Genomic DNA, 23,221 nt, shown 5'->3' on the forward strand with positions numbered 1-23,221 from the left:
CCTCGCGCCCGGCAAAACCTCGACTTCGCCTCGGTTTTGCAAAACCCCTTCCACGGGATTGCGTACTTTTGGCTGGAAAGAAAGAAAAGTAGTATACAATCCACGACCAGAATGTTGGATGCCCTGACGTATATGATATGATGGAAATCCAACTTTCTGGCCTAGGGTCGTAATATACTATTCTCAGAATATCTGGCTGAATATCTAAATCGGTTTCTATTTTAATGTCTTGCTAAATATTTTGTTGAAATTGGAGATGAAATTCAAGACAAAATTCAGCACAAAATTAAATGTGAAATTCAAGACAAAATTGAAGCCAAATATCAAGACATAATTCAAGATGAATTTCAAAACAAAATCCAAGACTGAATTAAAATTAAATTTTTAAGACAAAATTCAAAATAAAATTCAAGACAAATTTCAAAGCAACATTAAAGATAAAATTTAAGACAAATTTCAAGACAAAATCTAAGATAAAATTCAAGACAAATTTCAAGACAAAATTTAAGATAAAATTCATGATAAATTTCACACAGAATTCAAAATAATGATAAAATAATAAAATACTAGAAGTTTTTATGAAATTTTTTATTGATCATTGTTTATTCATCTTCATCCGAATCCACTGCCTCATTCTCATTTTCGCGTCCCATGTTTTTGTTGTAGTTAATTACCATATGCTGACACAAATTTTCAAAATTCATACTTTGACTGTTATTTCTATAGTATGCTTTATAGATGCTGAATGATCTTTCTACATCTGAGCATGTCAATGGTGCATGAGTCATACTGAGAGCATCATTAGCATCCCAGTTATCAGGTAAGTCTTGCATTACTCCATTGACTATGCAGTTGTTGATATTGATCATCTGTGTGAATCCTTGATTATCTCTGAATACCTGGACAACTTTATTCCGGATCTCTAAAGGAATATCTAAATCCTCCTCGAATTCTTGTTTTAAGTCAGCAATACTTCTACACGTTTCAAGCAGACTGCATCCTCTCTTTTGTAGTTGCTTGATCGTTGTTACTAGGCACGAGAATTTGGCAGTAATGTCTTCAAACTCTTGGAGGTTTTCTGGCCTTTCTAAACTTTCTTGTAAGCTTCTTACAGCTTCACTATTGTCATCAAGGTCCATGAAAACTGGTCTTACGTCTTCGTAGTATGTACAATAATATTGACAAGCCTTGATCCACGTGCCCCATCGTGTTATTACTGGTCTTGGTGGTAAAGGGACATTCGGAAGAGCAGCTTTGAAAATATCAACCCGCATTCTAGATTTTGAAAAAACTTCTTTGGCACTAGCAGCGACATCATTGATCTCTTCATAATGTTCTCGTACTTTTTCAGCTACATTGTGACATGCGTGTGCCAAACATGTTACGTTGACGAGTTTTGGGAATGTTCTTTTTAAAATTCCTGCAGATGCTTTCATGTATGGAGCAGCATTCGTCAAGTATAATAAAAGTCGATTTGGATCAAACCCTGCTGGCCAAAACTGATTTAAGCTCTGAATAATGTAAGCAGCCATGTTTGCAGCGTTTGCAGTCACACCATCTCCACATCTAATCAGTCGTCCAGGTGAAGCTTGATCTTGAAGTAACCTACCAATGATAACATTGGTTACACATCGACGCTGAGAATCAGTAGTTTCATCGACTGAAATCCAGAAAGGACTATCTCCAATTTCTTCACGAATAGCGGTAAGGGTTTCTGTGCATATAATGGGCACATAAGTCTTGCTCATTGTTGTTGCATCTAGGACTTTATGATGGGTATGAGTCTGTAGAAAAGCGGCAAAATCAGGCTGACAAACTTTGTCAAAGCAAATATCTAATTTGATGCATGCACTCGCGAAATCTTTGAAAAAAGCCGAGTGTCGACTGCTCAAATTGGTTTGTTGTTGTGGAGTTGGGAAAACTGGTTGGTTTCGCCGCTCAATTGCTGCTTGATGCTTAGCGGATTGAAGGTGACGTTCAAACGAGTACCTTTTCAACACAACTATTGCTGATGTACACAATAAACAACGTACGCAGTTGTCTTCAAGTCGAAAATGATCGTCAGGTAGTTGTAACTCCCTCTGAATCCGTCGAAAAACGGGAACACGGAGATTTTCAGCCGCCATATCTGATTTTGTTAAAAAAAATTGCCTGTTATAAATACTACAAACGTTTGATACAACTTTTTTTAGAAACACCGCAGTAAAGAAGCTGATGAAAATTTACTTACCTTTCGTACGTGAAGAATACTGACTTGGTTTAATTAGAAAAAAAATTAAACAAGTACTCAAAAGAAAGAAATTAATTAATCAAAACTGGTAAGTAAACAGCAAATATAAATAACGTGAAACACAATTAAAACTTCAAAAAATTAGAGTGTAACGATCAAAATGAATTGAAAAATGAAGAAAATTGTAAAAACAAAAAAAAACTGATAAATGAAAATAAAATTGTAATAGCACAATATAAAATGATGACTCATTGATGAGGTATAAAGTATATGAAATATTTATAAAATATATTTTTAATTACTGGTTATTTGAGCAACTTTTTTAATTTTTTTCTTTTTAATCATTCTGCGCTGTCATCTAATGTCAAGAGAGGTTCGTGAAACTATCAGTTGAAGAAATAAAAAATAAAAGAAGACTATAAGTTTATAGTTCTTCAGCTGAAGAAGAAAGCCCGTATGCACTTTTAGGTCCCCGGGTTCTGATAACTGATATTTCCGTATTTTTTGCCGAGGATTATGAGAAACTAGATTATTTTGCTCACCGATGGTAAGTTTGATTGTTAGTAACAATTGAATTGTTTAAACTACTATAAATACCCGTGTCCACTCCATGGACACGAAGAAACAACCCTATAAGTGGCGATTTTTGACTAATTTGACAGAAATTTGACTTTTAAAAATTCATTTCTCGTTATCCACTGAAAATTGAGAAAAAAAACTTATGAGAACCGTAGAGGAGACTCTACAGAAGATTTCCAAACGCATAATCGAAACATTCCTTAATTTCCAGTGGACACCGAGAATTAAATTTTTAAACGTCTGCTTTCTATCAAATTATTCAAAAAACGCCACTTGTGGGGTTGTAACTCGATGCCCATAGGGTGGATCGATCGATTATGGGTTTGAAAATCTTCAGTAGAGTTTCCTTTACGATTTTGAAGAGTTTCTTTCTTAATATTCAGTGGCCACCGAGAATTGAATTTTAAAAGTCAAATTCCTGTCAAATTATTCAAAAAAACGCCACTTATGGGGCTGTTACTCGATGCCCATGGGGTGAATCGATCGATTATAGGCCTGGAAATTTTCAATAGAGTCTCTACGATTTTTTTGAGTTTCTTTTCTTAATATCCAGTGGACACCGAGAGTTGAATTTTAAAAAGTCGACTTATTCAACAAACGCCACTTTTCGGGCTGTTACTCGATGCCCATGGGGTGGAGTGATCGATTATGGATCTAGAAATCTTTAATAGAGTCTCTTATACGATTTTTATGAGTTTATTTTCTTAATATCCAGTAGACACCGAGAATTGAATTTTAAAAAGTTGAATTATTCAAAAGACACCACTTTTGCTGCTAATACTCGGTGTCCATGGAGTGGATTGATCGATTATAGGTCTGGAAATATTTCCTAAAGTATACTCTATGATTTTTATGAGTTTATTTTCCTAATATCCAGTAGAATAAACTTCTTCCAGCAAAGGATATTTTCTCGGGCATTATTGATAGTAATTATAGAGGGACTATTTACATAAACGAATTCTTGCACCCAGAGCCCTACAAACTACTTATAGAGACCAAGGAAAAGGCCAAAACTATGAATTACAAGTATGTCTGGGTTCGAAGTGGCCTTATTATCGCCAAAAAAGACGACAACTCAGATAGGCTCAGTATTGCCTCCACTGTTGATCTTTCGAAGCTTGAATGACGCCAAAATTGTTCAATTAATAAGTCTATAAGTAATTCATCTTCACCTATAAATGTACTGAGTTTAAATATAAACAGTCTTGTCGGACATTTAGCTCAGTTCTTAAACCTAGTCCATGAAACTCATCCTGATATTATTATTTTGACTGAAACCTGGTTAAAACCTTCGCTTGATAGTTAAATTTTTTCATTAAGTGATTACACAGTTGTTCGAAGAGACCGAACTTTAAAACATACTGAAAATGGATGTTATATTAGAGGTGGTGGAGTAGCTTGCTTGGTTCACAACTCTCTCAAAGTCAAAGTATTGCACATTTCAACGTCAGATCACATAAACCAGCCTGAATTTCTGATAGTTGACATTACTTTAAGAACTAGCTCCCACCTCCTGCTATCTTGTATATACAGAAGACCAAAGGGAATGTTCCTTACTGAATTTTTTGATACTTACTCCAAACTTGCTCCTAACTTCAAGAATATTGTCATAGCAGGGGATTTAAACTGTAATCTTCTGGACAATTCCTACGTTACGAGTCACTTAAAAGATTTTATTACTGAGTCTTCCTTACACTGCATACCGTATGGTGCTACCTTCCATAAGAATGGTTGCGACTCCTGGCTCGATGTAATCTTGGTTGACAATGAAAATAAATTGGTTTCTTCTTCAAAATCTGATTCCCCGTTCGCTGATGGCCATGACTATTTACTATGTCAATATACAATGGACCAACCTCAACCAATGAACAAGAAAATTACCTTCCGGAATCTAAAAAACTGTGACCATCAAGCGCTATCAGACTCCTTGTTTAACTCTTTGAAAATTGACAACTCCGTGCTAGAAAACTCTGATCCAAATGAGCTATTATTAATCTTTAAATCAAATGTGCTTGCCTCTTTGGTCCAGTATGCACCAAGTCACACAAAAAATATTTCTCGGCGCAGTAACCCTTGGTTTACCAAAGAACTTAAAAATAAATGTAAAGAGCGTGATGAACTTTATAAACGAGCTAAAAGAAACCATGATCTAACCTTGCTTACGCAGTATAAAATCAAGCGAAAACTCTTAAAAACTGAAATAGCACAGGTGCGAGAGTTATACTTGAAGACAGCTTTATCTAGTTCGCCTTGTGACTCTTCTATCTGGAGCAAGCTTAAACATCTTGGTCTCACTAAATCAAATTCTTCATCGCCCCTAAGCTATTTTGATGCTCTAGAATTAAATGAGTACTATGCAGGTATAGTTAGGAAACATCCAGCTGTAAACAATGAGTTCTTAGACAGTTTGTCGAACTGTTACCAGCGCCAGGTAGATTGTTCATTTCATTGGGAAAAAATTGATATCGTCGATGTCACGAAGGCTCTTCAACTAACTCTCACGAAATCTAAAGGCAATAGTCCTGATGGATTAGACTTACGATGGCTAAAGGATCACCTTCCCCAAATATCCTTATTTCTTACAGCTTTATTCAACAGGTCGCTTGACACCTGTATCTTTCCTGAGATTTGGAAAATCATATGCATCATACCATTGAACAAGATAACCTTACCCAAATCTCCATCAGATACAAGACCAATTGCAAATCTGTCGCACTTAGCGAAAGTATTTGAACGAATTGTCGCAAATCAACTGGTAACTTACCTGGAAGACAATACCTTACTTGATCGATGTCAATCGGGATTTCGTAAGCATCACAGTACGCAAACGGCATTATTAAAACTCACCGATGACATTAGAGGAGCAATGGATAAAAATCAATTCACTATACTAGTGCTATTTGACTTGAGTAAGGTCTTTGACTACGTAGATCCCAAAGTTATTCTGATCTCACTGTATGAGCTAGGCTTCTCCACAGAAGTGATAAATTGGTTTTTTTCTTATCTGTCAAACCGTTCCCAATCCATACTAAATGATCATGGAACTCCAATTGAACTTTTAAAAACCTCGTCGGGTGTTCCTCAAGGCTCTGTACTTGGCCCAATTTTATTTCTAATTGTTATAAATTCTGTGGCTAGGTGGATAATCTTTTGTAAATATGGCCTGTTTGCTGACGACATGTACATCTACCGACATTGTTTCGCTTACCAGCTCCATGATGCAGTTCAGCAAATCACAACTGATTCACAGGCGATTGCCGACTGGACACGTTCACATGGGTTGGTAATTAATTTATCTAAAACTACGGCGATGATTTTGGGATCTAGTAGCAAATTAAAACAGTTGCAATCTCTAGATGTTCCCCCTATTCAAATTGACAACTCGGAAATTCCTTATGTAAATTCTGCAAAGTGCTTGGGGCTCGTAATCAATCAAAATTTATCCTGGAATAGTCACATTCTGCAAACCACCAGGAAGATTAATTTTGCTCTCCATAGTCTTAAAGTGCGAAAAAATATTTACACTCCTGAGATAAGAAAACTCCTAGTTACAGCTACTATATTACCTCTAATTAATTACTGCTCTATTGTTCTTATTGATTCGACTTCAGAAAATGATCTGAAGCTGCAACGAGCTGTCAACTCTTCAATTAGATTTATCTTTAATCTCAAAAAAGATGACCATATTAGTCCTCACCGTCAAGAGCTAGGATGGCTTACAATTAAATATCGCCGATTGTATTATGCAGTTTGCTACTTATATAAATTATTAGAGAATATAATATAATACTCACAAACTAACAAACAAATATGTTTTTTTTTTTTCTTTTTTTATGTAATAATTGTATTTACTATGTAATGAAATTTGCCATTTGGCCTGAGCCTTGGCATTAATAAATAAAATTCTAAATTCTAAATTCTAGAATGGCAGATATGATAGTTCATAAATCAAAGCTTAAAAAGACTCTGTTGCTATTTTGAAAGTCAAACGAAAAAATCATGCAAATATTGAAGATTTATTTATGTTTTTTAGCTTTATAAATACTTAAATTCAAGGAGGCTGGCAATGGCCTGGTCGGCTCGTTACTCACTTTTCGAAAGTGTGTGACCCGGGTTCGATCCCAGCACGCACCAATATTTTTCAGTGATTATAATTAAATATAAGTGCGTTACATTACGTTGCCAGCCTCTGGAAGTGGCAGAGATAGCCGGGCGGCACACGTCTGACTTGGGTGATCACACATTTAAGCAACAACTTGAATGGGTGACCACTCTAGTCAACGTTGGCTAGCGCGAGGGATCTCTGCACACTAGGAGAGGGGTCTAATGCTCTAGTGGTCGACAAAGAAGAGTTTCTTATCAATCACTATAGACTTAGCCCAGCTCCGACTGTACTATCATGGGTTTTCTCTGTGGTTTCCCCATGGTTCTGTTCCAACAGCCTGAGAAGGTGAGGTTCAGGGTGAATACGGTACAGAAAGCACAATTCGGTCCACAGCCACAATAAAGAGGGAGATATAGAGTGAAAGATATAGAGTGGAGATATAGAATGGAGATAAAAAGTGGGGATATCAGCCTTGTAAAAACCAGATAACGGTATACAAGTAAAACTCAAAATAATACCTAAATTCAAATATTTTTTGCGTGTACGAAATAAGTAAATTTTGCATAGATAAATGATTATAACAAATAACTCACTATTTTCGAGTCACCAAATATCATCGTTGAGTAAAAAACATCATATATATAAGAAATTCAGAATGAATATAGAATCATTCTATTGTAAATATCTGCTCGAACTTTTCTTGCACCCCTAAATAAAAATTACAAGTAGACTTGACAAGATTGTACAATCAGAATTTGTTTTACGTGCAATTGTTGGCCCCAACTTCCAGGCCCTGCTAATAACCAAGCAGTTGATGTGACCATAAATTTATTAAATAAAAAAAAAAACAAAAAATTCATTACTAGGTAGCTACAGTTCTTATAGTTAGAATTCTGAAATTTGATTATTTATGTCCACTAAAAATTTTTAAGGGGTCCAGAGTTCGAATCTCGAACAAAGTAATTTTTTTTATATGCACTAATAGAAAGATTCGTTAATATTTATTAATTCTTTTTAACTATTAGTAAAAAATTCTTCAACAGAAGATTTAATAAATATTTATTAACTAATCATAAATTAACTTTTCTTTCAAAAAGTATTTGTAATAACCCTGATTAAGAAATCTCATTTGGAATGATTCGAAAAGACGCGGGTTTCATCATTTCAAATCATCCCAAATTGTCAGGATGATTTGACTTTCAAGCATAAATTTTACAACGAATCATTTTATATCATATCAAATAATAAAAAAATGTAATATTATTTTATGATTTAAAATGATTTGAAATGATTTCAACTTCCAAATCATTTTGAATAATATTGAATGATAAAATAATATTATAATTTCTGGTTTTCTAGATGATTTAAAATTATTTGAAATGATTTCAACTTCCAAATCATTTTGAATAATATTGAATGATAAAATAATATTGAAAATTCTGGTTCTTCAGATGATTTAAAATTATTTGAAATGATTTCAACTTCCAAATCATTTTGAATAATATTGAATGATAAAATAATATTGAAAATTCTGGTTCTTCAGATGATTTAAAATTATTTGAAATGATTTCAACTTCCAAATCATTTTGAATAATATTGAATGATAAAATAATATTGAAAATTCTGGTTCTTCAGATGATTTAAAATTATTTGAAATGATTTCAACTTCCAAATATTTTTAATAATTTTTGAATGATAAAATAATATAGAAATTTCTGGTTTTTCAGATGATATAAAATTATTTAGCATAATTTAAACGTTCGAATCATTTTAAATAATATTGAATGATAAAATAATATTGAAAATTCTGGTTCATAAGATGATTTAATATTATTCGAAATGATTTCAACTTCCAAATCATTTTGAATAATATTGAATGATAAAATAATATAGAAATTTCTGGTTCTTCAGATGATATAAAATTATTTAGCATAATTTAAACGTTCGAATCATTTTGAATAATATTGAATGATGAAATAATATTATAATTTCTGGTTTTCCAGATGATTTAATATTATTTGAAATGATTCCAACTTCCAAATCATCTTAAATAATACTGAATAACATTGAAAGCTCGTTTGGGTAATTTTAAATTTTATAAATTTCTTTTAATATTTTCGATCCCAGAGTGATCATAATCATTTAATTGTTATTAGTTTGATAAATAGAATGGTAATGAAGGTGTCGTTATAGGGATACAAAAGATTGAATTGTCATTGTTACATAGGTATAATCTTATTTTTTATTGAACCTCAAAACTATTGGGTTGTAGACATACATAGTCAGTCATAGAAATCAAAGATAAATTTTCTACTCTAATAAATACCATTTTTGATACTATTTTTTTTATATCTATAATTGTAAATTTATTTTCCCACTCTTTTATAACAAATATATGTTCAAAAATATCAAATTTTTCTACTGCAGCTACTGTTACCTTTACGTAAACTTGATCATGTCGATTATAAAAGCAATAAATTATTTCTAATAATAATGTCGAAAAAATAATTTAAAATTAATAGAAATTAAATTTCAAGTTATTTTGAATTAATTTAAATCATAATTTTACAATTTTTAAGTATTTAAAATGAGCAATTTTTAAGTATTCAAAATGAGCAATCCTAAATCAGTTCGAGTTATTTTAAGTCATAAAGTTATGGTTCAAAATTATGGACAGCTAAGAATTTTGAATCATTTTAAATAATTTCAAATAATATAATTATGATTTAAAATCATATACTACTAAAAACTTTGAATAATTTTGAATAATATAATTATGATTCAAAATGATTCAGAACTAAGAATTTTGAATCATTTTGAATAATTGTGAATCATAATTTTGCGATATCATACAATATGAAATTATTAAAATTTTTCGAATCATTCCAAATCATATTTCTTAATCAGGGAATAGTTAAAAAATATTTAGTTACATCTAACAAGTGAAAAAATTGTTCACAAATAAATAAATTTATTGATAGTTAATAAATTTTTCTATGAACCAGAATGACCCCTTCATGAAATAATTTACATTTATACAGAATTTGAATATATTTTAAAAGCATGTCTAACAAGTTTTTAATAAAGGAACATTTTATTTCAATCAAAAAATTTAAAACACTAAAAATTGTTACTTGAGAAAATAATATAGTGATATTTATGAAAATAAGTAGAATATCCATTGGAGCACAATTTAAAAAATGTATAATTCCCCTCTACTATTAATAGCGTATCCATGACAACAATCGTAAACATGACACACAAACAGACCAGGTGATTGCGCTCTGGCACAAATGTATACAAAAATATAAAATAAAGCATAACATAATATATTCAGTTATAAGTAACTACTCTGATGTGATTTGTAATATTATATTGTTCATATTGTAATTTATATAAATAATTAATAAAAGTTAAAATGGTGCAAATGGATTGGGATAGGATTCGCGGTGTCAAAGCGGTTTCGCTGACAGACGATGAAATAGAAGATTTATTCCCGATGGTAATTGGATGTGATACCGAACAAGTTGATAATATTCATAATCTACGAGCTCTTATTAAATTGTCACAAGAAATGTTGCAGTATAAAGATAATCAAGTAAGATCATTTTTCTTTATAATTTGACACTTATATTGATAAAGAATTAATTTGATTTTAGAAAAAAAATCTTTAACCAAAAACATAATTTCTGAATTTTTTTTTTTTTTTTGTATAATTTATTTGTTTAAAAAATCATAAAAATCACCAAATGTCTCTTAATTTCATTATCATAGAATTATATAATTTTAATAATAAATAAATTGAAAAAAAAAAAAAAAGAAAATTTTCAAAAAAATTTCACATGCAAAAATCGATGAGTAAAATTTTCTAAAGAATAATTTTTGAAAAATAATTTATTTTTTAAGTAATATTTAAATACAGTGAAATGTTTACTAATTTTGGTGACATGAAAATTAAAAAACTCCAAAATGGTTTTATGTTCAAGATTTTTTTTTTTTTGAATGGTCAATTTTTTTTTGTACCGGTGTTTTGATTAATTTACGAACAATTTATCAATTTGTTTTAGGTGGAATCATTAGTATTAGAATGTGATGAATTAAAGACTAAAATATCAAACAACTTAACTCCTAAGAAGAGTAAAAAAAACAATGTCATAGACAATAGTGTCACTCAGATAAGTGATTTTAATTCGAATAATTATGAAGAAATATTGAGGACCAAAAATGAGAAAATTAAGACACTTATGAATGAACTGGAGGTTGGTTTTGATTATAATTAGTTTCATTGTTTTATATTATTTATTTACTTATTTTTATAATTTTTTTAGACTTGTTTATATCCTTTTATATAATTGTTACAGATTTTGTAACTGTCTGAGAAACAATAAACTTATTATTATTATTATTATTATTATTATTATTATTATTATTTTTTTTTTTTTTTTTTAACTAATAAATTGTGGTTAAAAAAAATTTTTTTTTAATTTGGCTCGGACAAATTGCAAAAATCAATGAATGCAAGATTAAAAAAAATTGTTTTCTACAACTAATTTGCTTATTTTAAAAAATCCGACAGTAATGTAGTATTAGTCATATTTTTACTTATTTTTTTGTAGGAATTTGAAAAAGAAAACGAGGAACTAAAGGAGAAATTGGGGAATTTAAAAGAAGAAATGGAGGACGCGATTGAAAGCATGAACGAAATGACGGAGGAACTCAATAACCAAAATGGAAAATTGCTACTTTTGAAAGAAGAAGCTTTTAATTTGAAACAAGAAAAAGCAGCATTATTTAACCAGATCGAAGAAATGACATCTGCGCAACTCGAACGTGACAAAGTGATTGACGAATTTGGGGCAGCGATAGACGAGCGCGTTTCCGAGTGGAAGGGGATTTTGGACAGCAAAGACGCAGAAATTTTCAAATTAAAGGAGCAATTGTCCCAGTCATTGATCAATCCGAGTACCAGCAGGAATGTAACAGCGGAGATCGTGTATTTGAACGAAGAAATAGACAAGCGAGATAAGATTATCGAGGAACTGAAATTCAAATTAGGCGAAGCTGCTGCGGAAATCAATGACAGTGCAGCTGTGATTGAGAAGTTAAACGGGGATTTGAAGAAAATGGAGAAAAGTGGTAAGAGGAAAGAGCAGAGAGATTTGCTGAAGAAAATTCAAGATGCCAATGTGAAGATTTCAATTCTAAATTCTTCGTTGGCTGAAAGTGAGAATAATTTGATGGCAAAAAGCCAGCAGCTGTGTGAAGTTTTGGACTCGTTGAAAAAGTACCAGAACAAAAACCAAGGACTCACGGAAATTATCAACGAAGTCAAGGAGCTGAAGAAGCAATTGACAGCTAAAACTAATCACATTCAGGATTTGGTTAATGTTGTTAATAAACTAGAGACTTTGAATTCACAACAGGAGATTCAAATTATTGCATTAAGGTAATTTTTTTTTCAATAAACAGAAAAATTTATTAACTGTTAATAATTCATTTATTTGGAAACACTTTGTTTATTTTTTTGAAAGATAAACATTTTTTTTGAAGAAAAGTACATTTATTAATCTTTGATAAATATTAATTAAATCGTCTAATATTAATAGCTCATTTTTTAACAGTTAATAAAGTTTATTAAATAGTAACAAATTCTCCTATTAGTCCATATAATAAATGACTTTGTTCAGGGTTCGAACCCTGGATCTCTGAAAATTTTTCAGTGAATTTGAATACCAAAATTTTTAAATTTTAGCTACGATAATTCTAGCCACTTAGCGGAGAGTTTTTGAAATAAATTTTCAATCCAATTTATTTTAATTTTTATTTTAAATGGTTAATTTCAAGTTCTAACACACTGATACAAGAATTTAATAATCTATATATATATATATGTCGGAAAAGCATTATTAGGGGCGTTAGTACAGTCCATTGGATTCGTTTATTCAATTATTTATTAATTTAGAATAATTAAAATATACGCTAACTTGTATAAACAATACTACGATTAATTATCCAAATATAATTAATATACAAGGTAAAAGCGCTGGGGAATGAGACCGAGAACGAATCCGGGGTCAGCAGGATATATTCGATGTCTTTACTTGATCAATGCTCAATGAGCACTACTCGTCTCAGTACCCTAAGTACTTCTTGTCTCAAAAAATATTTCAACAGCCCTCATTGTCTGTCGATATCTTTAACTGTATACTTATTACTTCTATCCTGTGACCTCGGCTACGTTTGGTGACCATTGTCACTCCGGACTCAAGCCCATCGCCATAACCATAAAAATTATTATCGGCTTAAGTTATAAATAATTATTAAATATTCTATGCTTTACAATTTTACTTAAAACTAACAAACAAACTAAAATAGTGGGAATTTCCCTATCTCTAGGAAAACCCAGCTCGATATTATCTCCGACATATATATATATATATATATATATATATATATATATATATATATATATATATATATATATATATATATATATATATATATATATATATATATATATATATAAGAGATTTCCACGTATATACTCACTCATCACGATATCTCTGGAACTATAAGACCTAGAGACTTGAAATTTGGTAGGAATATTACTTTCGCCATGTAGAGGTCAGCTAAGAACGGATTTTAAGAAATTCCTCCCCCAAAGGGAATTGCGGGGGCGTTAACAATGAAAAATTCCCGTTTTTAAACTATAGCTCCTATCGACTCCAAATTTGGTAGGAATCTTCTGTAAGAGATGTAGAAATAATCTATGAACGAATTTTACGATATCTTGTCCCTATAGAAGGTTGCGGGGGTGGCTATTAACAATGAAAATTTTTAATTTTCAAGCTATAGCTCCTATCGACTCCAAATTTGGTAGGAATCTTCTGTAAGTGATGTAAAAATAATTTATGAACGAATTCTACGATATCCCACCCCACAGAGGGTTGCGGGGGTAGGTGTTAACAATGAAAATTTTAAATTTCCAAGCTATAGGGCCTACATGCTCTAAATTTGGTAGGAATCTTCTATATGTGATGTAGAAATAATTCATGAACGAATTTTGTACCACTCGAGTGGGCCAAAGATTTCATACTAACTTTACCATCTCTCTATACCTCTACCTGTAAAAGGTGCAATTTCGAAAATTAATTACTCAAAAACGGTGTGGTCAATTGATCTGAAATTTTGGTAGTGAATTATTAATATATTTATCTTTCAATAAAAAAAATTTCATAATTTTCTGTTGAAATGCCTATCACGCTACAACTACCTTAAATTGAATTTCGTTAGAACAGTTTTGTACTTATGGTTTTTCAAGGTTCATTTGCAGTGACTGTTAATTTAATTTATTAGTTGAATATATTGTGATATTAAGTAATAAGTTATCGGAATACATTAAAAAGACCCCATTTAACAAAATAAAATTTGTTTTCGTTTATTTATCTTTTCTTGTGCATACACGGTAGTGATTTTATGTTCAATATTTATTGATATAATTAAAAAAATAAGATAATTTTGTGACGACCATATTTTTATTTTACAAATAATTTTTATTTGTAATATAAATTCTATTATTATTTTATTTCTATTATAATACTATTTTTATTTATCATATACAATTATTGTTGGCAATATAAATTCGTTCTGCCGCATTTATTTATTAAATTATCAATACTAAATCATAAAAAAAATTATTAAGGAGACTGCCAAAAATTTGTTATAGTCTCAGAACGATCCTGTAGAGTTGTGAGAGGTAAATAACGTTTAGCTCTCAAAGCTCAACGATGTAGAGTTGCAGGAGCCAAACGGTATTGTTACCATAAGAATACGTTAACCTACTGGAACTTTTTACAACTAACTAACTATTATAGAGTTCCTATAACAAAATTTTTTTCTCCGTGTACAGATATAAAATTTGATAGAATCATAGATAACAGCAAAATTCGTCGCACTTTAAGCTGGGCCGATTTCAACTTCACTTATGAGACCTGCGATCACTTTAACTGAAACTTACAATGCTTATTTCAAATTTTTTTCTTTATGTTAATTATTATTCATTTTTGGAAGAAAGACACGAAAATGTTATAGTGATTGCACATTGAAAGTTCTAATAAATATTTGCTAAAATAATCACATGGATAAAAGGTACAGGCCAATCCGATGGAATTTGGAATCTGTGCTAGTCAAAACAATACTCGAATTTAATTTCAAGTCTAGATCTAAAAATACAATTCTATTAAATTCTAAATACAATGCTAAGTGCCCAGCGGAGCGGGCGGGTAACAGCTAGTTATCAATAAATTAATTTATTTGCAAACAATTTTTTCACTCGTCAGATATAACTAAAAATTTTTAAAATAAAAAGCTAATTAAATATTAATAAATCCTTCTATCATTGTATTTTTTATATTGATGGTAATGATTAATACTAACAAACGATACAAAATGAACTTTTTTGCAGAGAAAAATTGGAAATGTCCGATAATGAAGAAATTTGTGTCGAAGCGGTCGAATCGAGATACCAAGAAGAAGCGCGAGTTAAAAATGAATTATTAAAACGCGCTGAGATGCTTGAACAAGAAAACTTAGATTTGAAATCTGATGTAAGTATTTAAAAATGTTATTTTATCAAAAAGTGCTTTAGTGTGCAATCTTAAACTTTTAAGTTTTTTTATTAATTCTGCTTGATTGAATTTTAGATTCGAGCGTTAAAATATAAGTTAAGTAAATTTAGTGATAAGCCGATAATAAGTAGCCGTGATTCGCCAGATAAGAAGCAAAGTCAGGACAATACTTCGACAATAAACTGGACCGATGAAGGGTTCATCTCTCTGAGGCGTAAATCCGAGTACGATGAGGTTCAAGAAAACATGAGGATTATTGTTGAAGAGAACGAGGCTCTTAGAAAGGGGATGCATGAAATACTAGACAGCATTCACGATCAAGACGGTGAATTTACATTTTTAATGGTACTGTAATGCACCATTTTCAGTCTTCCTCACTTTTGCATGCACTGATTTCTTCTTTCTATTCTATTTTCTTGTTTTTGGGATTTTGAGGATTGAAAATTTTAATTGATTATTGATTAGGCAAAAGCTCTATTGAAATCCAATCGGACATTTTGGAACGGCTGCTCGAGGCACTAGATGTCAGGCATTTGGCTGGGTGGTATCATCCTGCAATGAGGCTGCAAGAGCGCCTGAATGTCATTCAGGGAAGCAACAATGAGTTGAGGTCACAATTGAAGCAATTGAGGTAAGTCGATGGTTTATAATGCTGAAATTAACAGTAATCTGATCATTTTAATTTAAAAAAAAATTATTGATTAAATTAAAAAAATTTTTTTACTGATTTTTTAAGTCCTATTAATTGTTAATAAATGATTCTTAAACATTTAATGAGTTAATAAATATTTATCGATATTTACTAATAGTTGAAAATGATTTAATTTTATTTAATAAATAAACAAATTGTTTCCAAATAAATGAATTAACTAACACTTAATAAATTATTCTATTGGTGTGTTAAGAATTCAATTAAACAATCCAAAATAAAAAGTCGAATGAACTGAATCAAAAAGTTTCCGCTAGATAGCTACAGTTATTATAGTTATAATTCTAAAATTTGGGTATTAAACTTCACTAAAAAATTTTCAACGATCCAGGATTTAAATCCCAAACAAAGTAATTTTTTTTATATGCACTGATAAAAGGATTTTTTAATATTTAATAAGTTTCATTAACTGTTAATGAATGATTTTTTAACGTTCGATGATTCGACGAATATTTGATAATTAGCAGAATTAATCAAGAAATTTTTATTAACTATTCATAAATGTTATTTTTTTTCAAAAAATATTCGTTAACAATTAAAAAATATTCAGCCAATTTAATAAAAGAACAAATTGTTTTTGTATAACTGAATTTATTAATAGTTAATAAATTCTTGTATAAGTATCTTAATTTATCTTTTAAATAAAATCAAAATAAATTTTTGTTGATTTCAATATCATTCAATTTTTGAACAGGAATTTTCTTTTTTTGTTGCAGAAAAGAGATCCAGAAAAAAGACAATATCTTAAAAAAAGTAGCCTTAAAGCATGACAACCAGAACAGTGTCACAAATTCCGAAGAATCTGAGACTGAAGAAGCCAAAGTGTACGCGTTGGAGATGGAAAAGATCCAAACGCGCTATGAAAATGATTTCGACGAATGGCTAAAAGAAAAAGAAACTCTCACCCAGCAAATTAGTAATCTGACGGAACTGAAAGAAAAGCTCGAAACCCAATTAAAGATTTACGAAAACGATTTAAAAGTCTTCGGATCTAGCGAGGATGAAATAAAGCAGGCTTTCGCGATACGCACCAAAGAGTTCACAGAATTGATGACGTCTCAAAAAATAACTTCCAGAAAAATTAAGCTTCTGGAGTCTTTGCTAAACGACGAGCTGCAGAAAATGTATTTTTTTAAGAAGGAGGCGATTGCCAGCGAGAGCGCTTACAAAAAAACCATCGCTGATTTGGAGAAAAGCGCAAAATTACTAGAACAAAAGGTGACCAAATTAGAGAAAAATTTCGCGAATACGGTCAGCCGTGACGACTTCAATGAATTGAATAAAAAGTACAACCAGCTGCACTTGCGCTATCGAGTGTTGTACGAAGTTCAGCTGAGCGTGAATGAGAAAGATTTTAAGGGTGTTGAAAAAATCAATGCCGAGTTGCAGGAACAGCTGGCTAATGTTCAGACTTTGCTTGCGGAAAAAATAAAATCATACTGCGAGTGTGAAAGCAAAATTAGTGATAAAAATCCATTTGAAATGAAGGAAGAAATTTTAAAGCTAAGAAATGAAAATAACAATTTGATGAAGAGTTTGGAGATTTCTAGAGACGAAGCGCAGAAGCATTATTTAACGAATTCATTGAAAATATTCGAAGTTGATAATCTGAGGCATCAGATAGTCGACTTGCAGGCAGTCAGTGAAGACAAGGAGACGATTGCTAGGTTAGGATTTGAACTTAACACTTGCAAGGCCGTGGAAATGGAAACTAACATCTACAAAGCTCAATTGGAGAACGAAGTTGCGCGAGCTAAGAAGGATTTGGAAATTTCCGAGGAGAAGTATTCTGAGATTCAGTCGCAGTTGGAGGAGCATCGGAATTATTGTGATAAAAAGTCCAGAAATTATGAATTGATTATTGAGTTTTTGAGGAATCAGTACTCAGGATCAACTTCTGCGACTTCACTGCTAAGGTACGAAGATCTGATGGCTGATTTGAAAAGAAATAGAGCTGAGGTTGAAAGACAGCTCAAGGAGGCTAAAGAGACTCTTGAAAAAGCCAAAATACAGCAGGAAACTTTGACCAATAGGCTTGAAATTGTGGAGCGGCTAAAGGATATTTTGGAACAGCAGATCGGGAGCGCGAATGTTGAAGATGTTATCAAGACATTTTCAGATAATTCGCAGAGCACTTTGAATGAATACAGATACAAAAGAAAAATTTATCAGCTGGAAAATGAGCTGCAAGTGCAAATCAACAAGTTGAGCGAGTATGAAGGTATTATAGTAGAAATGGAGATTGAAATGGTTAGCAATCAAAAGGCTTGGAAGAATTTTGACAATCTTGGAATAAAAAGTCCTCGGAAGAATCTTGAAAAGTTTACTGAGAAAAAGAGCGAAAAATTCCCGATTAAGTCGTTGGTCGAAAAATCTCAGACGGAAAAAAATGAAAAAGTTATGGAGAAGAAATCGATTTCAACTCAAATTGATGTTTGCACTAGAGTGATTGGCGTTCAAACTGATCTTAATTTCAATATAGAGTTAAAAAAAGAAGTTGAGTTGAATAAAACAGCAAATGCAGAAGAAAAAGTTCCAGAGTTTTTAGAAAATCAACTGAAAGAAGCTTTGACTTTGGCGTCAGATCGCTCTGCAAAGTTGATCAGATACGAGTCGCAGATTACGGAGTACCAGGCAAAAATTGATGCTCTGAATCGCTCGTTAGAAGACAAAGACCGTGAGTTAATAGAACAAAAACGTGTTATTGCTAGAAAATCTTCAGAAAATATTGAAAATGAAGAAGCTACGGAGAAAGTGACTCTTAAATCGACAACCAATAGCTTACAGAAGATAATCAGCCAGAAGGAAGAAACGATTCTGCGGTATCAGAATCTTCTTAAAGAAGAACGGGATGAGTATAACAAAGCTACTGCTCGACTACAGGAACAAATCAATAAGTTAAACTTGCAAATAGATGGGATGAAAAACGAGCAAGATAAAATGGATCAATCAGACTTGATAAATGATTTGAAAGACACTAAACCGAAATTTGATATTGATTCAGAAGATAAAATAGTTCGTTTTACCGAACAGGTTTCAAATTTGCAAGCGGACCTGGAGATTGCCAGTCAATTGAATGAAAGATGGCGAAGATTAGCAGAAGAAAGACTCGAGCATGTAGATGAGATTCGCAACAAGCTAGAATTGCAACATAAGAATGAATTAGATAGTTATCGTCGTGAAATAGACAAATGGCAATTGGAAACTAGCGCTTTGCGTCAACAGTTGTCGGATAATAGGATCAAATTGACCAAAGGAAATATCACGCTGACAAAAGAGCTCCAGGAACGAGATAACAAGATAGAAGAGCTGACGGTGGCTTATCAGCAGCTTCAAAGCGAATTCGAAATGATTGAATTTGTGCATCATCAAACTCCATCATCGCAGCAGTCTAATAAATTCAATAATGATTCAAATGTGAATCAAGGTTATGATCGCACAGAATTGAATCGCAGTGGTGAAAATCCTCAGAGCCAGGGCCATTCTGAGTTAGATTTGTTGAAAAAGCAGCACAAGTCTTTTGCGGAGAAAGAGAAGATGTACAAGGAACAGATTATTGATTTGAAGCAGCAGTTGAGTCGCAGATACATGGCTGAGAAAAGTGAAGAAAGAAAAACGTCGATGCGAGAGGCGCAGTTGGAGAAAAAGCTGAAGTCGATGGAGGAAGAGTTAAACAAAGCGAGAATTCAGCTCGATAGAGAATACAGGTTCCAGGAAAATAAGAGGATTAAAACTGCTGAAGAGCTTTCTTTGTGGGAAAAGCAAAAAAAGTGGCAAGGGTTGTCAGAAAAACTGAAGCGAGAGTTGAAGGACAAGGAGGCGGAGATTAAGAAGCTTAATGTTAACTATGAGAAGTTGAGGTCGATTGTTTCCTGCATGGAACGTGAAAAGTGGTTCCTGAGGAGTAAAATAAAGGCAGAAGACTGCGGAACTGCAAGACCTGATTTTAACCTGAGGGTCATTGAAGATCTTCAGAGAGAGTGCCAAACTTTGAGGGACAGAATTAAGGAATTGACTGATAGGTTAGAAGCTGAAGACTGCCAAAGGCTGGCTGCGCTGCTTGAACAGCAGAAAAGGAGGATCGCTGCTTTGGAAATAGCTGCTGAAGGTAACTTATCGGTTGTTGATCAATTGGAAGCTTTGGAAGCTGCTAAGTCCGCGTTGGAAAAGAACAATATTAAGTTGGAAAGCGAGAACTTTGAACTGCGCATGGAGATTGAGAAGGTTAGTAATGATACTCCTAGGTTGAAGGAAAAGGTTGAGCATTTGGAGAAGTATGTTCAGTTGCTGAAGATAGAGAAGTCGCCAGATTCTTCGGCTTGTTCCTCGGAGAAAGATCATGAGCAGAGTTCTAAGAAGTCGGTGTTGGAATTGGAACGTACGATATTTGTGCTGAAGCGAATTATTGAGAAACTTCAAGCGGAGAACAAGAGATTAAGGGTTAATTCGAAGAATAGTAACCGAGTGGTAAATAATAGGGGGGTTGCGAAGACAGCGTTTAAAGGGGATGGGAATGGGAATGGGAAGAGGAAGGATGAAGAAATGGCTGTTTTGAAGTGGCAGTATGACGAGGCCAAGAAAAGGGTTATTGCTTTGGAGACTGATTTACAATTAGCTGAGCAGAGGATTAAAATGTTTGAGGATATGCATAAGGAAGACACTTCTGTGGAGATTAATATTCTTAAGCAACAGCTTGCTCATAAGTCGGAACTCCTGGACAAAGTTAAGCAGCTGCTTACCAGAGCTGCTATTAATGAGAAAGCTCTCCGGCAGCGTGTAAGTAATTTAGTTTATTTATTACTTTTAATTGGACATTATTTTATAATAATGGTAATAGAATGATAGAAGGGTTTTTTTTAATAATTAGTGAGATTCAATTACTGTTGATAAATCATTTATTAAGATTTATTAACAGATAATAAATATTTATTAATAATAAAGAAATGTTTAGTCCATATAATAAATGAAAAAACTGTTTCAAAATAAATATAATAACAGTTAGTAAATTCTTTTATTAGTGTATTAAGAAATAAAATTAGCCGTTTCAAATGAAGAATAAAATGAAATAAATCAAAAAAATAATTCAAAAAGTTACCGTTAGGTGGCTACAGTTCTCTTAGTTAAAATTCTAAAATTTTGGTATTTAAGTACAATAAAAAATTTTCAGAAGTCCAGGGTTCGAATTCCAGACTAAGTAATTTTTTATGCCCTGATAGAAGAATTTCTTAATATTAAAAAAACGAATTAAAAATAACAAAATTTGAATTCTTTTCAGTACTTCTGAATACTTACAATACTTTTGAATTTCTTCTCTTATGAAGAGAGCATGTCAATCGTTTTGAATTTTTTTTCTAATCAGGGATATTAGTCATGATTAATATCAGATAATTCAATAAATATTTATTAACTATTAAAGAGTCTTCTTTTTAAAAAAAAAAAAAAAGAAAAGTTTTTTAAGAAACCGAAAGTGATATCCAGTAAGTAGGTCCCCCCTTTCCCTTTTATCCTTTCTTCTTCCTCTCCCAATTTGTCGATAATCGATAAATCTAGCTGTAAAATATGGTTAAGAAATAATTATAATAATCATTGATTGATAATGTTTTATTTTCAGATTCATCAGATTGAGATGAAACAAACTTTATCAACAATTCCCGAGTGTCAATTTCCTTCACCAACACAAAATTAGCAATAATTATAATTCAATACAATGTTTTAAATATTTTGTAAATAAAATTTTTATAAAAAATCTGGTAAACACTTTGTCGACGCTTCGTTTGGTTTGTAATTGGGTTTGCAATTACAGAAACCATCACGACAGTTTGAATTTTCTACTCTGCAGTGATTGTCCTCTTTGCAGTACGCCGACAAAGTTGGCTCGCAAGTTTCATTGTTTTTCGTGAATCGATTGTCGCACTCGCAGATATTCTTGCTGTTACAGCGAGCAAAGTTGTCTTCAGTGCAGTCGAAGTCGTCATCTTCACACGCTTCGCCAATGCTTACTAAAATAATTAGTAGATTAATGTATTTAACAAAGAAGAAAGAAGAAATTAGGCTAGGTTTGAGATCTTTAAATAATTTTACTTGTTTTGTAGCAGAAAAATTTGACTGTATTTGTCTTGAAGACATTGTTTATTAGTTTGCAAGTGGTACTTGAATCACAGCATGGTTCACTTAGTTCGGGATTACACTGAAAATTTTTATTTTATTTTTTTAATTTATTGGTAACTTTGATTTAATTTTATTCAATTTAATTACAAACCTCCATTGTATGATTAACACAGGACTGGATTTCGCGGTTGATACCATCGTTAGCAGAATTCACGGCTACCAAAATGGTGGCTAGAATAATAGAGAAGAGAACAGATACGACTTTACTGGCCATGTTAACTAACTGGTATGAAAACTTAGACTGACGAATAGAACAGAGTATGCCGATTTTAAAACGTGAGACGATGGACTGTAGATATGAAGTTTATACGTACGTGCTCGTGATATCTCACGACAATATGTTTTTTTAGATTAGAGAACGTGCTGTTTTAAATAACATTTTTACACAGGCAGAAATATTAGATATATAGATTATTAATTCGTTCTAGCTATTCAATAGTTTCATTTATCAACAAATATATATTATATACAATACTTATAACAGCTGCGAAGTATTTAAGTATTGATAAAATTTATGTCAATAGTATTAATTAAATTATGGATTTACACGGAGAAAATTTATTAGTTTTTTATAAAAATTGTTGATCACTAACTTTGAATTGTAAACAATTAAAAAAAAATTACCCTGAATAAAAAAAAAGTATTGAGACAAAGAAAAAAGTATTGAAAAGTATTAGATTGACTAGAAAACCAATACTTTTCAATACTTTTTTCTTTGTCTCAATACTTTTTTTTTATCAGGGTATGACAAATGAAAAATATTTAAAAATTTTATTTCATTTTTGTAGTTATAATTTATTAAA

At 31.7% G+C, this 23,221-nt stretch overlaps 2 protein-coding genes across 2 annotated transcripts; one reads left to right on the forward strand and one right to left on the reverse strand.

Moving 5' to 3' along the window:
• Window positions 1–10,067: 10,067 nt before the first annotated feature.
• On the forward strand, window positions 10,068–21,984 carry LOC123270558 (centrosomal protein of 290 kDa). Its single transcript, XM_044736671.1, has 8 exons — window positions 10,068–10,512; window positions 10,982–11,173; window positions 11,531–12,360; window positions 15,379–15,520; window positions 15,617–15,866; window positions 16,007–16,172; window positions 16,967–21,026; window positions 21,862–21,984. The coding sequence occupies exons 1-8, from the start codon at window positions 10,333–10,335 to the stop codon at window positions 21,934–21,936; spliced, it is 5,895 nt and encodes a 1,964-aa protein (XP_044592606.1). The 5' UTR covers window positions 10,068–10,332; the 3' UTR covers window positions 21,937–21,984.
• On the reverse strand, window positions 21,836–22,716 carry LOC123270559. The gene is made up of 3 exons (XM_044736672.1): window positions 22,510–22,716; window positions 22,332–22,437; window positions 21,836–22,249 (listed from the first exon to the last, which is right to left on the reverse strand). Exons 1-3 carry the CDS (start codon window positions 22,630–22,632, stop codon window positions 21,987–21,989), a joined length of 492 nt encoding a protein of 163 aa, XP_044592607.1. The 5' UTR covers window positions 22,633–22,716; the 3' UTR covers window positions 21,836–21,986.
• Window positions 22,717–23,221: the final 505 nt, after the last annotated feature.

Source organism: Cotesia glomerata, linkage group LG8 (genome assembly GCF_020080835.1).
Source record: "Cotesia glomerata isolate CgM1 linkage group LG8, MPM_Cglom_v2.3, whole genome shotgun sequence".
Classification (NCBI taxonomy): Eukaryota; Metazoa; Arthropoda; class Insecta; order Hymenoptera; family Braconidae; genus Cotesia; species Cotesia glomerata.

Coding starts and splice junctions, on each gene's coding strand:
- LOC123270558 (XM_044736671.1), top strand. CDS start 10,333: ATGGTGCAAATGGATTGGGATAGGATTCGCGGTGTCAAAGCGGTTTCG. Junction 15,521..15,616: donor ACTTAGATTTGAAATCTGAT/GTAAGTATTTAA, acceptor ATTGAATTTTAG/ATTCGAGCGTTAAAATATAA. Junction 15,867..16,006: donor CAGCATTCACGATCAAGACG/GTGAATTTACAT, acceptor ATTATTGATTAG/GCAAAAGCTCTATTGAAATC.
- LOC123270559 (XM_044736672.1), bottom strand. CDS start 22,632: ATGGCCAGTAAAGTCGTATCTGTTCTCTTCTCTATTATTCTAGCCACC. Junction 22,438..22,509: donor GTGTTAATCATACAATGGAG/GTTTGTAATTAA, acceptor AAAAATTTTCAG/TGTAATCCCGAACTAAGTGA. Junction 22,250..22,331: donor ATTTTTCTGCTACAAAACAA/GTAAAATTATTT, acceptor TAATTATTTTAG/TAAGCATTGGCGAAGCGTGT.